The sequence below is a fragment of the Acanthochromis polyacanthus genome, chromosome 22 (genome assembly GCF_021347895.1).
Source record: "Acanthochromis polyacanthus isolate Apoly-LR-REF ecotype Palm Island chromosome 22, KAUST_Apoly_ChrSc, whole genome shotgun sequence".
Lineage (NCBI taxonomy): Eukaryota > Metazoa > Chordata > Actinopteri > Pomacentridae > Acanthochromis > Acanthochromis polyacanthus.
In genome coordinates, this window is record NC_067134.1 from 12,974,310 (window position 1) to 12,990,423 (window position 16,114).

The window sequence follows — 16,114 nt, forward strand, 5'->3', positions numbered from 1 at the left end:
ACAAAGCAAAAGTCACACATGATAAGTTCAAGGGTCAGTGGAAAGTTGAAAATTCTTCCTGTGCTTACAGTTTCCTGCCCTGATAAATGGTGTCATTTTTTAGGATTTAAAGAAAAGAAAATCTTTCTTAAAGGGAGTTATGTGTCGATTGGCGTACATTTGTCCATCTGTCTGTCTGTTAGCAACATTATTAAAAACAGATGGATTTGAATGAAATTTTCAGGGAAGGTCAGAAATGGCACAAGAACCAAATCATTAGATTTTGGCATGTTTGTATGTATGTGTATATATATGCAGCTTATAGTCTGGATCCATGTATTTGTTAAAGATTAACCGGCACAACGTCACTGTAACTATGACAACAAGTGAACACTACGTCGGCTGCCTGCTGATGCTCACATCACTGCGATCCTACTACAAATCGACGGTTGTGGACTTTCTGAGACTTATCCATGAGAAATAATACGACGACTGAGAAGCCTTGGTGGAGTACTGCGCTCTCTGAGTGCTTTTCTTGTTTTCTTACTGTCAGAAAACTGTTGGAGCTTGACCTTTACCATGTAAAATGCTGAGATGACGTGTCATGATTTGGGGCTATATAAATCATACTGAATTGAATATGAAGGTCACACGAAGCGGGAGAAGTTTCATAGTTGTGTTGCACATCCACAGAAGTAGGTGTCGTGTAGGTGGTGAATACAAAAAAATCGATAATATTGTACTACAAGGAGTACCTACACACTGAAGTCACATCCTCTTCTCCAATCTGTGATAAAACTTGTGCTATTCCATGTATTCTTTCTGTCAACATTTAACACTTAATAGTTATGAGTAGTTGACACTAAATTTTTGCATGTTAATGACTCTTGGTGTCCATTAGTGCTTTGGTACTCGGTGACATCCACCTTTATACTTAAATGAAATGAATGATCTTTCATAATCCATTGATTACAACACAGGATGTCTTGTAAAAAGCAATTCATCCATTCATGTGGATGGGCATCCTGCTATAGAAATCTGTAATTTCTTTTGCCTGAGGGGTATAACAGACCAGGATCCAATTGCCAGACCAGGATGCTTTATATGCTGCTCCCACCAACTCAGCCCCCTGCTGTGTTTTTATTTACTGCTGAATCCCCACTAAAGGCATTGAGAATGTTTCAAATGAAATCCATCTTGGAGCGTCTCAAACACCCGTTCTTGTGTGGGGACTGTGCCAGTAGTAGTGGTTTGCTGAATTTCTCCTCCAGCTCTGACGGTGAAAGTGGCCCATTTGCATAATCTATCATATCAAGACTACAAAGACGTGCAAAAAAAACAAAAAAACATCCCACTGATTAGCTGGAGAGAGATCAGGGAGGCGGTGTGATGAAGCCAGGATGAGGCTGTGATCATAGCTTCTCCTTTTGAGTGAGGACATTCACAAAACGTAGACACACTTTTGACTTTACATGCGATCCTGGTTTGTTTCTAGTACGCTGAAGCCACAAGCTCATGCCGCCACACAAGATGAAAGCTCTGCAATGTTTAATTAGTCTGGCCCATTACCTCACACGTGATTGACTTTTTAAACAGTCAGTGTAGACATTTCACTACCTTGGGCACATCCAGTAGTTTGTTGTCCTTGAAACTCATATCTTCCGCCGGGAATCTCAGGGAATCCTCCCAACTCCAATAGACCCATGGCAGTGCCACTGAAGGACAAACTTGTGTCATTTAGTCTGAATTAGATATACAGTGAGCGAGGCCTCCCGGCGACCTCAGCAGAATTGAAAAGATGCTCAGCGGAGGAGGAGGACGGCTTTATATCTGCACTGCAGTCTCAATGCTGCAGCGTTTCTCCTCAGCGTTTCTGCGATGACCCCCGCTGACATGTAAACATAATGGAGTAAGATTACATTTTCCCCCAGACTGTGAAAGCAAAACAGATAGGGAATAGATATCTCTCTGATGTGCAAGTGACCCACTTATATAAATGGAGGACAGCAGAATTGCCCGGGCTGGGAAGACAACTGCCTTATTGCCACCAGCCCTCTTGTACTTTCCATGTTCAGGACATGATGAAGCATGGTCACAGATGGACTCTCCTCGTGCTGCCACAGTGTCCCCTGCTGGCAGACGCACTCATCAGCAAGTTTGAACATGAATCCCTGTGTGATGACACAGTGAGGAGCAACGACACGTGTCTTCTTTCCACCGTGGCCACGCCTCCGCCCGTCCTGCACCCCTACGCTTTATTCCCCCGGCATCAGCAGCCTCCTCCTCATTCGCTACCCTGGGCCCGACATCATTACCATACAAATTACCGTCGCTATGGCAACTGGCCGAAAGAGGTCATTACCCAGGTGATATCTGTGACAGACGATGAAAGGCTGGCGCCGGGCCAAGTGCTCTTCATCAGAGGACAAGTGGTTTTTGCCGAGAACGGCGCGCGTGTTTGTTCCACATGCACACGGTGTCAATCAGCTGCATATCCACGAGCAAATAATCTGTTTCCTGTTGTTATTCACGCTGACCAGGCATCCTTCACTTATTGTTCAGGAGTCTCACCCTCATTACGCTTTCATCCCGACCGCAGATCCATTACTCCTGCATCCACATAGTACTCCAAACCAGATGGGTCAGATGGCATAAGCAGATCACTTTACCTAGGGGTGTTGTCTTCCCCGAGTCTCTCCTTCTACAAACAGCACAGAATGTACACATGACCTCTCAAACAGTAGCTAACAATAGCTGACAGTGTGGCAGATGCTTATGTTTTCATTCGGGCAGAAAGGGCATCCTAAGCAATTACTGTGGGCAAATACTCGTAATATTGTCGGTGAAATAGCTGCAGTTTAGAGATGCCCCTTGGAGTCACTTGTATTGGGAACAAGTAGTCTGTTTTAGGTAAAAATAAATAAATAAATAAAAATGGAGCATTTTTCCTTGCAGAAATCCACATTCTACCTAACATATCTGCTTAAAAGGAGTAGAATAAACCGCATGGTTGATGAAATTCATTGACTATTAGAAGACATTTACTACAGGAGTCGCAATATCTGCAATAGCAACAGAACTATATTGGTTGCCTGTATCATATGTATTAAGATTTGATCACATATCAGACTGGCTCCTGGCTCTTTTAACCTCATTTGAGTGTTGGCACAGTAGGTCGACACTCATTATTCCAGGGCTCCTCGGCCTTTCTCTTAGTCGAAATCTCCCCTCAAACACTTCACTTAATTTGGAGTTTTCTCTTCTCTCACTGCATTTGTTCTTGTCTTTTACTCCTCCTTGCTAAACATAGAAAAACAGAATTAAATGATTATAGATTTAGGCGTGCAGTTTTTTTTGTCTTTGGTCTTAGGACACTCGTAAAAGAGAGATCTTTTTGCATTATGCAAAGTCAGCAGTGGGCTATTTATAGCAGTAAATGTCAGAATAATGGAAAAAATCTCCCTAGTCAGTGCCTCAAACCATTACTGCATCTTACAGATCTTTTCTGGAACCTTGTCTTTGGACTGTAATACATTCATCAAAATACATGGTAATACTGCATCAATTCCAAACCCTAGAGCATACTTGGAAGGACTGTAGTTTAACGGTATATTTCCTTATACTGAGTTAGTGTTAGCATCCGAACACCTGGTACCTGCAGTATGACTTAGTTGTAATGTCACAAATATTACAAAAGAAAAAAATATTTATTTTACAAAACTTTTGCGAAAATTGAATCAGGAAATGAACTGTAACCATCATGTACAACATTCTTCCAAGTGCCCTCCGGGATATTGGAAAATATGTGCTAAAGATTAACTATATATATTGTTTAATTGTTTCCATATTTGTCTCCTGGGTTTTTACCTAATTTAGTTGAAAAGTCGCAGAATTTGTTATGCGACTGTCACAACTAAATCAGTCATAGCTTCTGAGTGACAGTGAAGAGTGCAGTATTTTGTGTTTTTTTTGTTGTTGTTTTTTACTGAATCTACCTTATTTTTTGGCAATTCTTTAAATGGGCCATGTAAAATAAAGTGATTTTGATTAAATATCATGTTTCCAAGCTTAGATTTTGGTTTTCTGGATTCAACCAAAAGGCACAAATGAGCAATTCAAGGACTACTGGAAAATTGTTGATTTTCTTTTTCTGGTAAATGATGCCATTTTGGCCGCATTTAAAAAAAGATAACATGCCTTTCAAATTTGCCAACACATCTTAGGCTTTCAGAGGGTTAACAATGATGGTTTATTTGAATTTTGAAAAGCGCAAATATTGCTCTTGATAGTTAAAAAAAACCATCCAGTTTAAAAGGACTTCTAAATATCCCAAAACACAACGATGAGTTCTACCGATCAAAAGTTTGGGTTCACTTAGAAATGTCCTTATTTTTCAAAGAAAAGCATTTTTTTTTCAATGAAGATAACATTAATCAGAAATACAGTCAAGGCATTGTTATTGTGGTAGATGGCTATCTAGCTGGAAATGACTAATATCTGCGTAGGACTACAGAGGAACATTTCCAGCAACCATCACTCCTGTGTTCTAATGCTAACATTGTGCTAGCTAATGGTGTTGAAAGACTAATTGAGGATTAGAAAACCCTTGTGCAGTTATATTAGCACATGAATAAAACTGTGAATTTTCATGGAAAACATGAAATTTCCTGGTGACCCCAAACTTTTGAACAGTAGTGGATGCCACAGGAAGTAGATTAAAAACCACAACTATTAGATTCAGTCTTGTATTGTCAAGCTTGATGCTCAGAAGCTGTAAATGAAGCCTTTTGTAAACAGAGCTCTCCAACAACCTTTGATAGTAATGGAAATGGGTAAATAAAATCCCATAAACACTGATGTTTCTATATTTTGGACATACAAGGAGTTTATTGATGTGCTATCTTCCCTTCTTTCTGATCAGGACCTGGACTCTGTGTGGCACTCCTGAGTATTTGGCTCCCGAAGTCATCCAAAGTAAAGGTCACGGCCGAGCGGTGGACTGGTGGGCTCTGGGCATCCTCATCTTTGAAATGCTGGCTGGGTAAGTACAGTAAACACCTCCCTGCCCCAATTCAAACACTGGGGGGCGCTCTCCTCCAAGAGTGCAACAGAGGTAAAGCAGCAGTGAACAAACACTTGTTTTAAGGCAGTTGGGCTGTTCGACCATTAAAGACTCAGCGTTGATGTAACGTGGGCTGGTTATGTGGACAGGTTTGAATCTGCTGTCTGGGAGATCAGAGAAGAATCTACAGAAAGAATTTCTCAAGTTCCAATCACACACAGGTGGGGAAAAAAAAGATACCTCTGTGAAGCCTCAGCGGTGAAAACTGAGCCCTCCTCCACGTGACTGAAATAAACTTGATGATAATCTTTCAAGACAATCGTGTAGACGCACAGGGTGGTGGACACAAAACATCAACACCTGTGCAAGTAGTGATGCAATCCACCGGAGCAGCCTTGCAAGAGGAAGAGAGCGAGAGAGCAGAGCGCTTGAGGAGCTCGTGTTCACGGAGCAGAGGAATTATTCAATTAATCTCGTTGCTGTTATTGTCTCAGAGTGGGGAATCTATTCATTGTGTGCTTACTGGACACTGCAGAGCTGCGACAAATTAATCTGTGAAAGGGAATCATTGTAGCAGATGAAGAACAATGACGCTGATCCCCTTTCGAAAGCACTCCGGTTTATTCTAATGTTCTCTGTTGTCCGCGGTGAATAATAATGTCTGTGCCTTGTTGGCATTCTGAGAACAGGCCCGAGGGTTGAGATTGACTTTAAGATTGATTGAGATTTTGTTTCAGGGACACGCCAGGTGACATTCATTAATCCAGCAGTTAATTAATTGCAGCAGTGGCATAGCACGGGCCTGCCTACATATCGTCAGGTATTCTTTGACAGTCTTTAATAGCTTTCAGAATTTTATCTTCAGTTCTTTTCATATGCAAGATAAGAATTAAAAAATGATGTTAAGGTTTTCCCAAAGTTGTTTCAAAGTACAGCACTACACTTTTCAGCATTAACAGTGGGCTGAGAACCTTTTCAAAATAATGGCATAAATGTTTTTCAAAGTGCAGTGCAATGATTAAAAAAATTAGATGTAACCTTGTAGAGTCTTTGAAGCTGCTTAGCAGAAAAGTCAAGTTATTTTTACTGATATGGCACATTCATGACCATAGCCATTGGGTTAAAATAAAAGTTCTCCAGTAGGAAAATAAGACTGGCATTACAAATTAACCCAAAAAGCTGAAATATTAGGTTAAGGCACAGTCATGCTAATTGCTGCTCAGGACATGCTGAGGTTAATTGGTATCTCTAAATTACCCACAGGTGTGAATGCAAGTGTGATTGTTTGTCTGTATATGTAGCCCTGTGATAGGCTGGCAATCTGTCCAGGGTGTCCCCTCCATTCAATTTAAGTCAGCAGCTTCAGCACCCCTGCAACCCTAAGGAGGATCAAGTGGTGTGTAGATAATGGATGGATGGAAACTTAAAAAAGGATGAAGGAATAATCTTGCCTTGATTCACATTGTATACAGAAAGCAAGTAAAACCTAGAAGAAGAAGAAGGGTGACCAGAGCAAAGCACCACATTGAGGTAAAGGTTCCGTTTGGTTGGCCAGAACAGGTATCACTGAACAGGAACCATGCACTGGCCTCCACACAATCCCCTACGTCAAAACTGTCAGTACTCGGAGCAGGTAATTGGCAGTGAATCTCTTAGGTGGAGGTGTTGGGGGACACAAGGTGGTGGGTGTCATTAGACTGTGAAGAAGTCTTACCACCCTGGCGACTACAGACCAGCACAGGATACCGGCACGAAGCCCCATCGAGGATAATGGAGGCTGATTGGACTCTATTGTCAAGGCATGACAGGCTGTTTATGAGATTGGGAGGAAGCTCACTTGGGGTTTCGTCATGCACCCAGACTTTATGTATCATTTTGACACCCTGGCCTTGCACTTAAACAGTAAAGATGTGTGTCATACAATTTAAACAATAAGCTAAACGATGCTAATACGCTCCATAGAACTGACGACAAGTGCAGAGTTGGTGTGTGAGTTTATCCCTACCAGCAGCTAAGCAACAGATCAATCACACATCCGTTTGGTTCATATCAAAGACTTCCTGTTGAAAATCGCTGTCTTAATGACCACTGAAGTGACACCTATTTATCCAGTTAAAGATGAATATACATTCTTTGGTTAAACCTTACTGCTGTAACTCATGAATATGGAGCACCTTCTTCCAGTGCTACTAAAAGGTCGGCTGTGTGTGAGCTTGGCCTGCCCTCACCCCTTCCATCCATCTTCTTTATGCTGTGGTAGGAAAAGTTACATGGCTTTGAATTTGTGGAAGGAATGTGACCTTTTCCCAGTATTCATCAGAGCTAGGCTTTGAAGTGTTGCAGTCCTGCCAGAGACTGGACGCTGTGCTGTCCTCAGCAAATCAGCAAGCGCATCAAGGGAGGGGGCGCTACTATAAAACCCCACAGACAAAGAGCTCTCTTCATCTTGCAGTATTGTGTAGCCGTCCGTCAGAGGTCTCGATCCAAGAATGTAGCGTCTGCCTCTGAAAAGTTAGCAGTGGTAGATCACTCTTTGTTGGGGTGAAGCACAAGTTGAAAAACATTCAGCGAGAGGTCAGGGCCCCCAAGGGAGGAAGCCAAGAGAGAGTAGAAGAAAAAGAGTGGGTCTTCCCTCCGTAATCCTACCCCCAGGGCCAGATTTGTGGTCTTAATGGAAACCAATCATCCTGTGTGTATATGCAGTTGTACATGTGGCTATGTATATGAAGCCTGACTCTTCTCACGCTGAAAATCTGCTTCTTGTAATTTTCTTTACCCCCAGGCAAAGACTCGATTCAGTATGTAGAAAAGCCTTAGCAACATACAGTGACAGTGATAACATATAGTGGTTCTGTCAGTCCCACTGGCCTGAGAGGATGACCCAGGGTCAGGTGCATGTTACTTATTGAAATAAATTGCAGCAGAAAGTATTTTAATGCAAAGACAAGTCCCAGTTTGGAATTTTAATCAAAATGTTTAATCAGAATTTCCTGGATTGACTGCATAAAAATTAAATTGACCTCTTTCTTGTCCTTTACCACTCGTTGGCTCCCCAGCCGGTCATCATCCACCTTAGCTCTACTGCCAGCTTGGGGGTTAGAAATTTAAATTCTGGAGTCCTATTACAGAAACTTGTCACAGAAAGTTTCTTCAGCTTAGCCCTCTGAACCCCAAGCAGTGTCTGTCATTTCTTTGCTCCTGTCACATTTTTACTCACTGTGAGCTCTTTTTTTGCTGCAATATAAACTCCTGCACTTTTGGGAACAGTATTACCATGACTAGAGATAGAGAAAACTCAGCGATGTGTTTTGTGCTGTATAAATTTAGAATGTCAGAAATCTGAAATAAGATTCATTTGAATTATTAATTTTACAAAAGTATGACAGTATACCATATACTAAAATGTATAAAATGTGACTATTCAGCTGAGAAGACGGAGTCACTGCAGATTTTAACTGAACTTACCAAACACAGCAAATATATGAAATGTTGATTAAATGTGTCTGACACTTTCAATGAATCTGATTCCAAACAATGAAATTGATTCCGTTCATTTGATGCTCTGAAATGATTCAAAGTTGAAATTACTGCTCTGTTGGTCCATGACGGATTACAAAAACAGACGTTGTGCAGTTAACCTGCAGCAGTCACATTCAGCTGAAATAAGGCGCTAATACCTGCGTGTGTTCCTTTGGGCTTCGCTAATCACAAGACTGAGGTGTGGTAAAAAGGTTTGATAAGAGATTTGTTAGCCTGTGTGTACTTTGCTACTGAAGAAGTGTATCCAAAATGGAAAATATCCATGAGTCTGGTTCTATCCAGTCCTTACTAATTGACACTGTATGTTGTTTGCTTAATCTGTACAAAAGCTTGAGTGTATTAACAGCATGTATTTTTGTGTAACGGGTTTTTATTGCCAGTATTAAGTATCTCCTGCTCCCATTTTTGTAGATAAGAGATACTCTTTGCGACATTTTACTTTGCTATAGTATGTAGTTGTGGCATCAGGTGGAGGATGTTTTACCTTGTAGAGACCAGAGGAGGCGAGCAGAGAGCATTGTTTAGCTAATTTAGCTAATAAAGGGGCACCATGACAAAATGTTCTGTGGCAACTCGTGACCTCTGGCCAATGAACATGTTTAATCAAGCTGGGATCAACTGAGTCTACATTCCTATATTAATTATTGATTGATAATGCTGCATTTATTAAGAAAATTACCGCATTTAAGACACCCATGTGACACGGGGATGTAAACAAAGGATCCGCCTTAGGTTTGGTTTTCAGGTAAAAATTACTTTGATAAATGCTAGTAAATGAGTGCAGTGTATTCCAAAATAAAGTTAGGATTGACATCATTAGAAGGGGCTGCACAGTGGTCGAGTGGTTAGCACTTTCGTCTTGCAGCGAGAAGATCCCCCCAATCCCGAGGTGGGCCTGGGATCTTTCTGCATGGAGTTTGCATGTTCTCCCTGTGCATGCGTGGGTTTTCTCCGGGTACTCCGGTTTCCTCCCACAGTCCAAAAACATGCTGAGGTTAATTGGTTACTCCAAATTGCCTGTAGGTGTGAATGTGAGTGTGATTGTGACAGACTGGTGACCTGTCCAGGGTGTCCCCTGCCTTCGCCAGAGTCAGCTGGGATAGACCAGCACCCCCCATGACCCTAGTGAGGATAAAGCGGTGTATAGAGAATGGATGGATCATTAGAAGGTAGTTCTCAGGGGAGCATGAACATCCCCACTAAATCAAGCTTTTAGCAGCAGTCTCGACTGAATGTTTTGCTGTGGAGGATGGTGCTAGATTCATTGATAGTAATGGTGAATATAGTAGATCAACTGAGGGTGGATTATTGTCTTTAAGAAAGATTCTAAGATATAAATAAGCCAGTTGGCTGTAGGATGAATGCTACCGGAGTTCGGCCAGTGAAATGAGCTGTGAAAGATCTTCTATGAGAGTCAGTCTTTGTTTCCAAAGAACCCCCAACTGGCTGGTGCTGGAAGTGATGTCATTGCATGCAGAATCGATAGAACAAGGTTGACTGATGTCAGATGGATATAGCACACCCTGAGGTCAGGACACTGCTGTTCACTGGTAGAAGGCTTGCATATTCTCAGCCCATCATGTCACTCAACTTCACCATTGACGCATTCGCTTTGAAAAACAGAATAAGGTGGTATTTTTCGTGATAAATTGGTACTTTATATCAATAAAGCATAGCGATGACATTGTTGTCACCAAACTGTTTTTGCTGTCATCAAAAGCTTTTTGCTTGCCAGTGATTCATGCCACATTGACAAGGGCTGTTAAAACATTAATCATTACGTGCCGCTCTTTGCTGCCCATATTGTTGAAACCAGCCGCTGTCTTTCACATACTGCATCTAAAACCAATCTCAGTCAATAAAATCAGACCGTGAACTGGAATTAAAGATGTCAAAGTCGTTAAATGTCTCCATTTAAAACTTGAAAATGACATCTCTGATGGCACAAAAACAAATGGTTGTGTTGCGTAAATCTTTAACACTTTGCAACATGTTAAAGAGGGCTACGTGGATACATTTTGAACACTTTCATATATCCACATAATAACAGTGAGGTAACTGTTCTAAAGTTTTCCACTATAAACTGTTCCGTCTCTTTGCCACGTTTGTGTACTTTATTTCGTAGTCACTTTGTCAACTAGAAAATAAGTCATAAAATGGATATATCTTGTCATCCTCCCTGCATTTTGCTACACTGACCCAGATTCCTCAGCTATGACAGCATCAATTTTGGAAAAAAAAAAAAAATCTTCATGAGTGGAGTCTGCGGTGAACAGCCAGCTCCCAGACCCAGAGTCTCCCGACCCTGGATCTTTTCAGTGGGAGCGCAAGCAGCGTGTGACAAACTGGTGCGATTATGCGCCTGTCTGCTCTGTCCGTAATGCATTTAGAGGCTGGTCCCATTATGTAATTTGTGGGTAATGACTTGTCCAGGCCAAAGCAGAGGGAAGAACAGGAGAGCCGGGAAAGCATTCAGTGGAGTGCAGCAGCAGCAGGACCGTGGGTGGTAGAAACACACAAAATCATCAACAAAAGCTGTGAACAAAGACGATTCTGTCTCCAGCAGCCAGTTATTATAGCCGCCACCCCCAGTCTAAATGGTGACCTGTCCACGTGTTTGCTCACCATGTTGTTCAGACTGATTCAGGTGAGTGTGTGGAAGCTCTTACCTGTGTTTCCTGTTCCTTACATCATGCTGTTTTTCGCAGAGCACAAATTGGGTTTGCACTTCTGTGACAGTGTGAGTGAAGCTTCAGAGGGAGCAGGCTGGAGATGACATTTATTTTCTTTCCGCAGGTACCCGCCGTTCTTTGATGACAATCCATTTGGAATCTATCAGAAGATTTTGGCCGGAAAACTGGAATTCCCACGCCATCTGGATTTCTATGTCAAGTAAGCTCCAGACTCCGGGCTTGGGTCAAAATGCAACCAAGCAGTATGTGTGTGTGGAAACATGAATCGCTTACACCACTCTGCTACAACACTGATGCTACTCTGACATGTACCGCCCACCTGAACATTGTTTCAGACTAAGCATACCTCCCTGTTGGCAGCATAGCACAACAAAAAACTGCTCATGAGTGGCTTGAAAAATGAGCCCAAAATGTTGACCCAGCCTCTAAGTTCCCAGTCGTGTCAAGCATTAGTGAAATGTGCCGCAACAAGCCCGATCCACAGAGTTCCTGTGTCCATGCCCTGATGGATCAGAGCTATTTTGATGACACAAATTACTGGGGATGTGCGCGACTAGTCGTTTAATCGTTTAACCGCCTACTCATTTATTAAACGTTTAGTATTTTCAGATTCATTTATTATTTACTAGTTGGTTAAACGCTGCATTAAGCATCATGCACCTTGTTCTTCGCGCCTCTGCCTCGGCTTCTTGTAAACAGGCTGAGCAGCCACGGAGAGAATTGCTCCTCCTCCCCTCCCCTCACACGAACATGTAGCAGGGGCAGGGCCACACAGTTTGGAAGAAAGTTTGGAAAGGTAAAGTGGGAAGATGGCGACGCTCCCGCATAAGAAAATCAGCACCGTTTGGCAGTATTTTGACGCAGCAGATGACAACAAGGTCGCAGAAACCAGTGTTGCCAACTTAGCGACTTTCTCGCTAAATCTAGCGACTTTCCAAAGCGTCCTAGCGACTTTTTTTTTTTTGTCAAAAGCGACTAGCGACAAATCTAGCGACTTCTTCTGCCGTTTTGGCGACTGACAGGAAAACTCGGATCATTCTACTCCTGTCCGTCCCAAAGCACAGGCTGTCAGTCCAGTAACCCCGCAGCAGTCCCAGTGTCTGATTAGAGGAGACCCACATCACTCTGCGGCCAGACAGCAGATGAATCGCGCATGCGCAAAGTCACTACAGATCCCATCCAGACTTCGGGTGCTTTCACACCTGTTAGTCCGTTAGAGTGGTTCGTTTGGACCCAAAAGTTTTTACAATGTTGCTAATTTCAACTGGTTCGGTTCGCATTCACACCAGTGTTTTCGCAGTTGAACCAACTACGTTGAATGTTATATCTCCCCCCAGTCGTTTGGTGGCGCTGTTCAGAAAAATAAGGTGTTTAGATGACGTAGTGAACGCTGATTGGCGCAGCATGTGAAGAGGGAAAAATCCCGGAAGAAAACATTCTATGGATCGAGGTTTATTCGTAAACAATGAACTATGCTCTCCTGTTCGTTCTTGTTGCCATATATTCGTATCATTGCTTTATGCAGCAAGCACAAATACTGCTGTTGTTCCAGCATGATGCTCGCATTCGGTACGAGAACATTACACAGTCGTTTTTGGCTATGGAAGCTCCCGTAGACCAAAAATTCTGCTGCGCCATCAAGCCGGTCCGAATGGAGACAGATTTGTGTTCTCACCAGGAGCGAACCGAACTGGAGTTCACATAGAAGCGGACCGAGACCACCTCTCAAAGGTGGTCTCGGTCCGGTCTCGGTTCTTTAGTTTGCACCAAAAACATCTGGTCTGCTTTCACACCAGCCCAAACAAACCGTACTTGCCGGTGTTGCAGACTCCAGTCCGCTTTAAGCGGACCAAAATGCGCATGTGTGAAAGCACCCTTACAGAGCGGGATATCAATGAAAATGTTTCTTCACTGTCATTATGTGGCTTTATAGACTAGTTTTTATAGACTAGTTTTTCTGCCAGTATGTAGTATCTCCTGATCCTGTTTTTTTTAGATAAGAGATAGACTGTACTTTGAGCAGTGTAGTTTGCTATAGTATGTAGTTGCATCACCAGGTGGAGGCTTTTAGTGTTTACTGTTGTAGCAACCAGAGGAGGCAAGCATTGTTGAGCTAGTTTAGCCAGTAAAGGGGCACCATGACAAAGTGTTCTGTGGCGATTTATGACCTCTGGCCAGCAGTTTCTGGGTGTTTTTGTTTTCCCTTTTTACTCACTGTGGCCTCATTTTGCCCCTGCAATATAAAATCCCACACTGCTATAACTAGAAGTATAGAGAACTCAAAAACGTTGAAGAGTTTATCCAGTTTATCTGCTTTATTTGGAGGTCAAACTGAGCAGCTGAAGTGTGGGTCTAAGCAGATGGCAGACATGGATAAACTGTAACCCAGCACAGCTATGTGCCACTCATTGGCCCAATAGGAGGTTTATTTCATACAGTTACGCAAGACACTTCTCTCAGTAAATACATTTTTCTGTTTTTTTGTCCATATTTGTGGTGGGCTTTGGCCACAGCCCTTAAAGATTTGAAGCTAAAATTCAACTTGAAAGATAAACAAAGGACGGCACTGAAGTGTTTCATTGAGAAGAAAGACGTATTGGGACTTATGCCGACGGGATATGGCAAATCCTTAATATACCAGTTGGCTCCGCGGCTCCGCTGGTTCGGAAGTTAATGGGACTTAGCCACAATCCACCGGTGCTCTAGGAACTACGTCAGCCTATTCGTTGCGTTGACTGGTTGTATACCTACCCAATTGCTGCAGAGGGATTTGATAGACTACCTTTTAGCCCGCCTCCCTCCCTGTCGAGCTTCCCAAGACCCTTGTGCCGTCAGAAACATGGGTGTAGCGTGGCTAGGCTAATGGCATGAGACATTTTGACTAAAAATAAGACAGATAAACTTGGTAAGATTTGGAGTTTTTGCTGTGTAATGTCTTAACGAGTGCTTTGTTTTTCCATTATCTGGTTAGAACCTAGCTATATTTTTGACAAATTTTCCAAAGAAACATGTCGTATGAAATGTTTTTTTAATGACAAAGCTGGATTTTAAGTTTTGAAATAATTCAGGTTTGTGACCCAAAGGCATATAATAGAAGAGTAATTCAAGGACAGTCAGTCAATCTGTTTTAACAACTTCTGGCTCAGATAAATAGTGCAATAAAAACCTGCCTTTCAAAGTTGCCCGCAGGCATCCATGGTGACCTGTAAGGGATGTTTACAACAGACAGTGTGGTTGACGGTTTAGCATTAAATTAATAATGTTTTCACTGGCATTTAAGTTTGTTTATTTGTTTGCAACCTGTCTAGTATGTTTCTCCACAAGGTTCAGATGTCATGTTAGTAGTACTGAATCCTAGCCTAGCCATGCTATACCCATGTTTCTGACGGCACAAGGGTCTTGGGAAGCTCGACAGGGAGGGAGGCGGGCTAAAAGGTTGTCTATCAAATCCCTCTGCACCAATTGGGTAGGTATACAACCAATCAACGCAACGAATAGGCTGACGTAGTTTCGAGAGCACCGGCGGATTGTGGCTAAGTCCCATTAGCTTCCCAACCAGCAGAGCCGCGGAGCCAACTGGTATGTTAAGGATTTGCCATATCCCGTCGACATAAGTCCAAATACGTCTTTCTTCTCAATGAAACACTTCAGTGCCGTCCTTTGTTTAACTTTCAAGTTGAATTTTAGCTTCAAATCTTTAAGGGCTGTGGCCAAAGCCGAGTCGAAAGATAACTGTTTATTGTGCGCCGGTTGTTTCTGTCAGAATCGTCGCGCCTCTGTCGTCACTTAGTTACGCCCGCCTTCTGACTCTACACTTCATGGTGATTGGTCCGGCCAGTTTTAGGAGAATCCAGCCTCGAGCCTTATGGAGGGTAACTAGACCCACCCTGGCAGAGAATTAAATTCGTTGCCGTGGGTTGTCTAGTGCGGCTAGGTTAACTGAATCCTCCATTAATTTGTGTATAGTTTTATTTATATATTTCAGTAAAAACATTAAAGATTTCAACAAAACGCACCCAGAACTTAATGTGAGCATCCTCAGCTGCAGCTGCAGCCTCACTGGTGGACATTTAAAACCAAGACTGGCCTCCAGCTGGATGAGCTATGGCAGGTCAGGATATTCTAATATCCCCAATGAGGGTGACTAACACACCCAAGCTGGCCCCCCTACTATTCAAATGACTGTTTAAATGAATACTTCAAATAACTGTGGGGGTTTATTGCCCGTGGATGGGATGTTTTGGTGCAGCAGGGTCTCTTCAACACATGGTCAGTGAGCTCCCTGGAGCTAAAGAGGGACTTGAGGTGGACCTGCAGTCACTAATGACACACCCGGCTGATTTGGACCGGTTCCCCCGCCGCTCACACTGCCCATTAGAGCAGCTTGAGGGCACAGGAATGTGCGAGATTACAGGCTCAATGCAGCATGGATGTGTGTGTGTGCTCACTCCCTCAGTCAATCCTCACACAGTGGCGCCGGACATCCACAGCTTCCCCTGATAATTCACCAAACTCCCAGCTTTTCGTCGTTAAGCCATCTATCTTGCAGCCAACAGAGGGATTTATCATATTTCCACCATTTATATCACTCTTACACAGTCCTACATCACATACGCTTGTCCATCAAGCAGTGAAAGGCCTCGCCCAGGGCTGCAGGCGTCCTGCTGGTGAACAATCAGAGACTGGAGAAGCATTCAGGGATTACCCAGGCAGTAAAAATCAGTCATGAAATCAGCTGCTACTTAAGGAGCTCTTATGGACATGTTGACCCGACCCGACCCGACCCGACCTGTAGCACCCTGATTACCCTCAGCTTCTGTTTCATCATTTGGTTCTCAAT

At 42.9% G+C, this 16,114-nt stretch overlaps 1 protein-coding gene across 1 annotated transcript in view; it reads left to right on the forward strand.

Moving 5' to 3' along the window:
* The window catches only part of prkx (protein kinase X-linked), a 73,322-nt gene that overhangs the window by 40,664 nt on the left and 16,544 nt on the right, over window positions 1–16,114 (forward strand). The window contains exons 4-5 of the mRNA XM_022208450.2: window positions 4,901–5,020; window positions 11,378–11,473. Coding sequence (XP_022064142.1) covers window positions 4,901–5,020; window positions 11,378–11,473 — 216 coding nt within the window. The remainder of the gene's footprint in view (window positions 1–4,900; window positions 5,021–11,377; window positions 11,474–16,114) is intronic.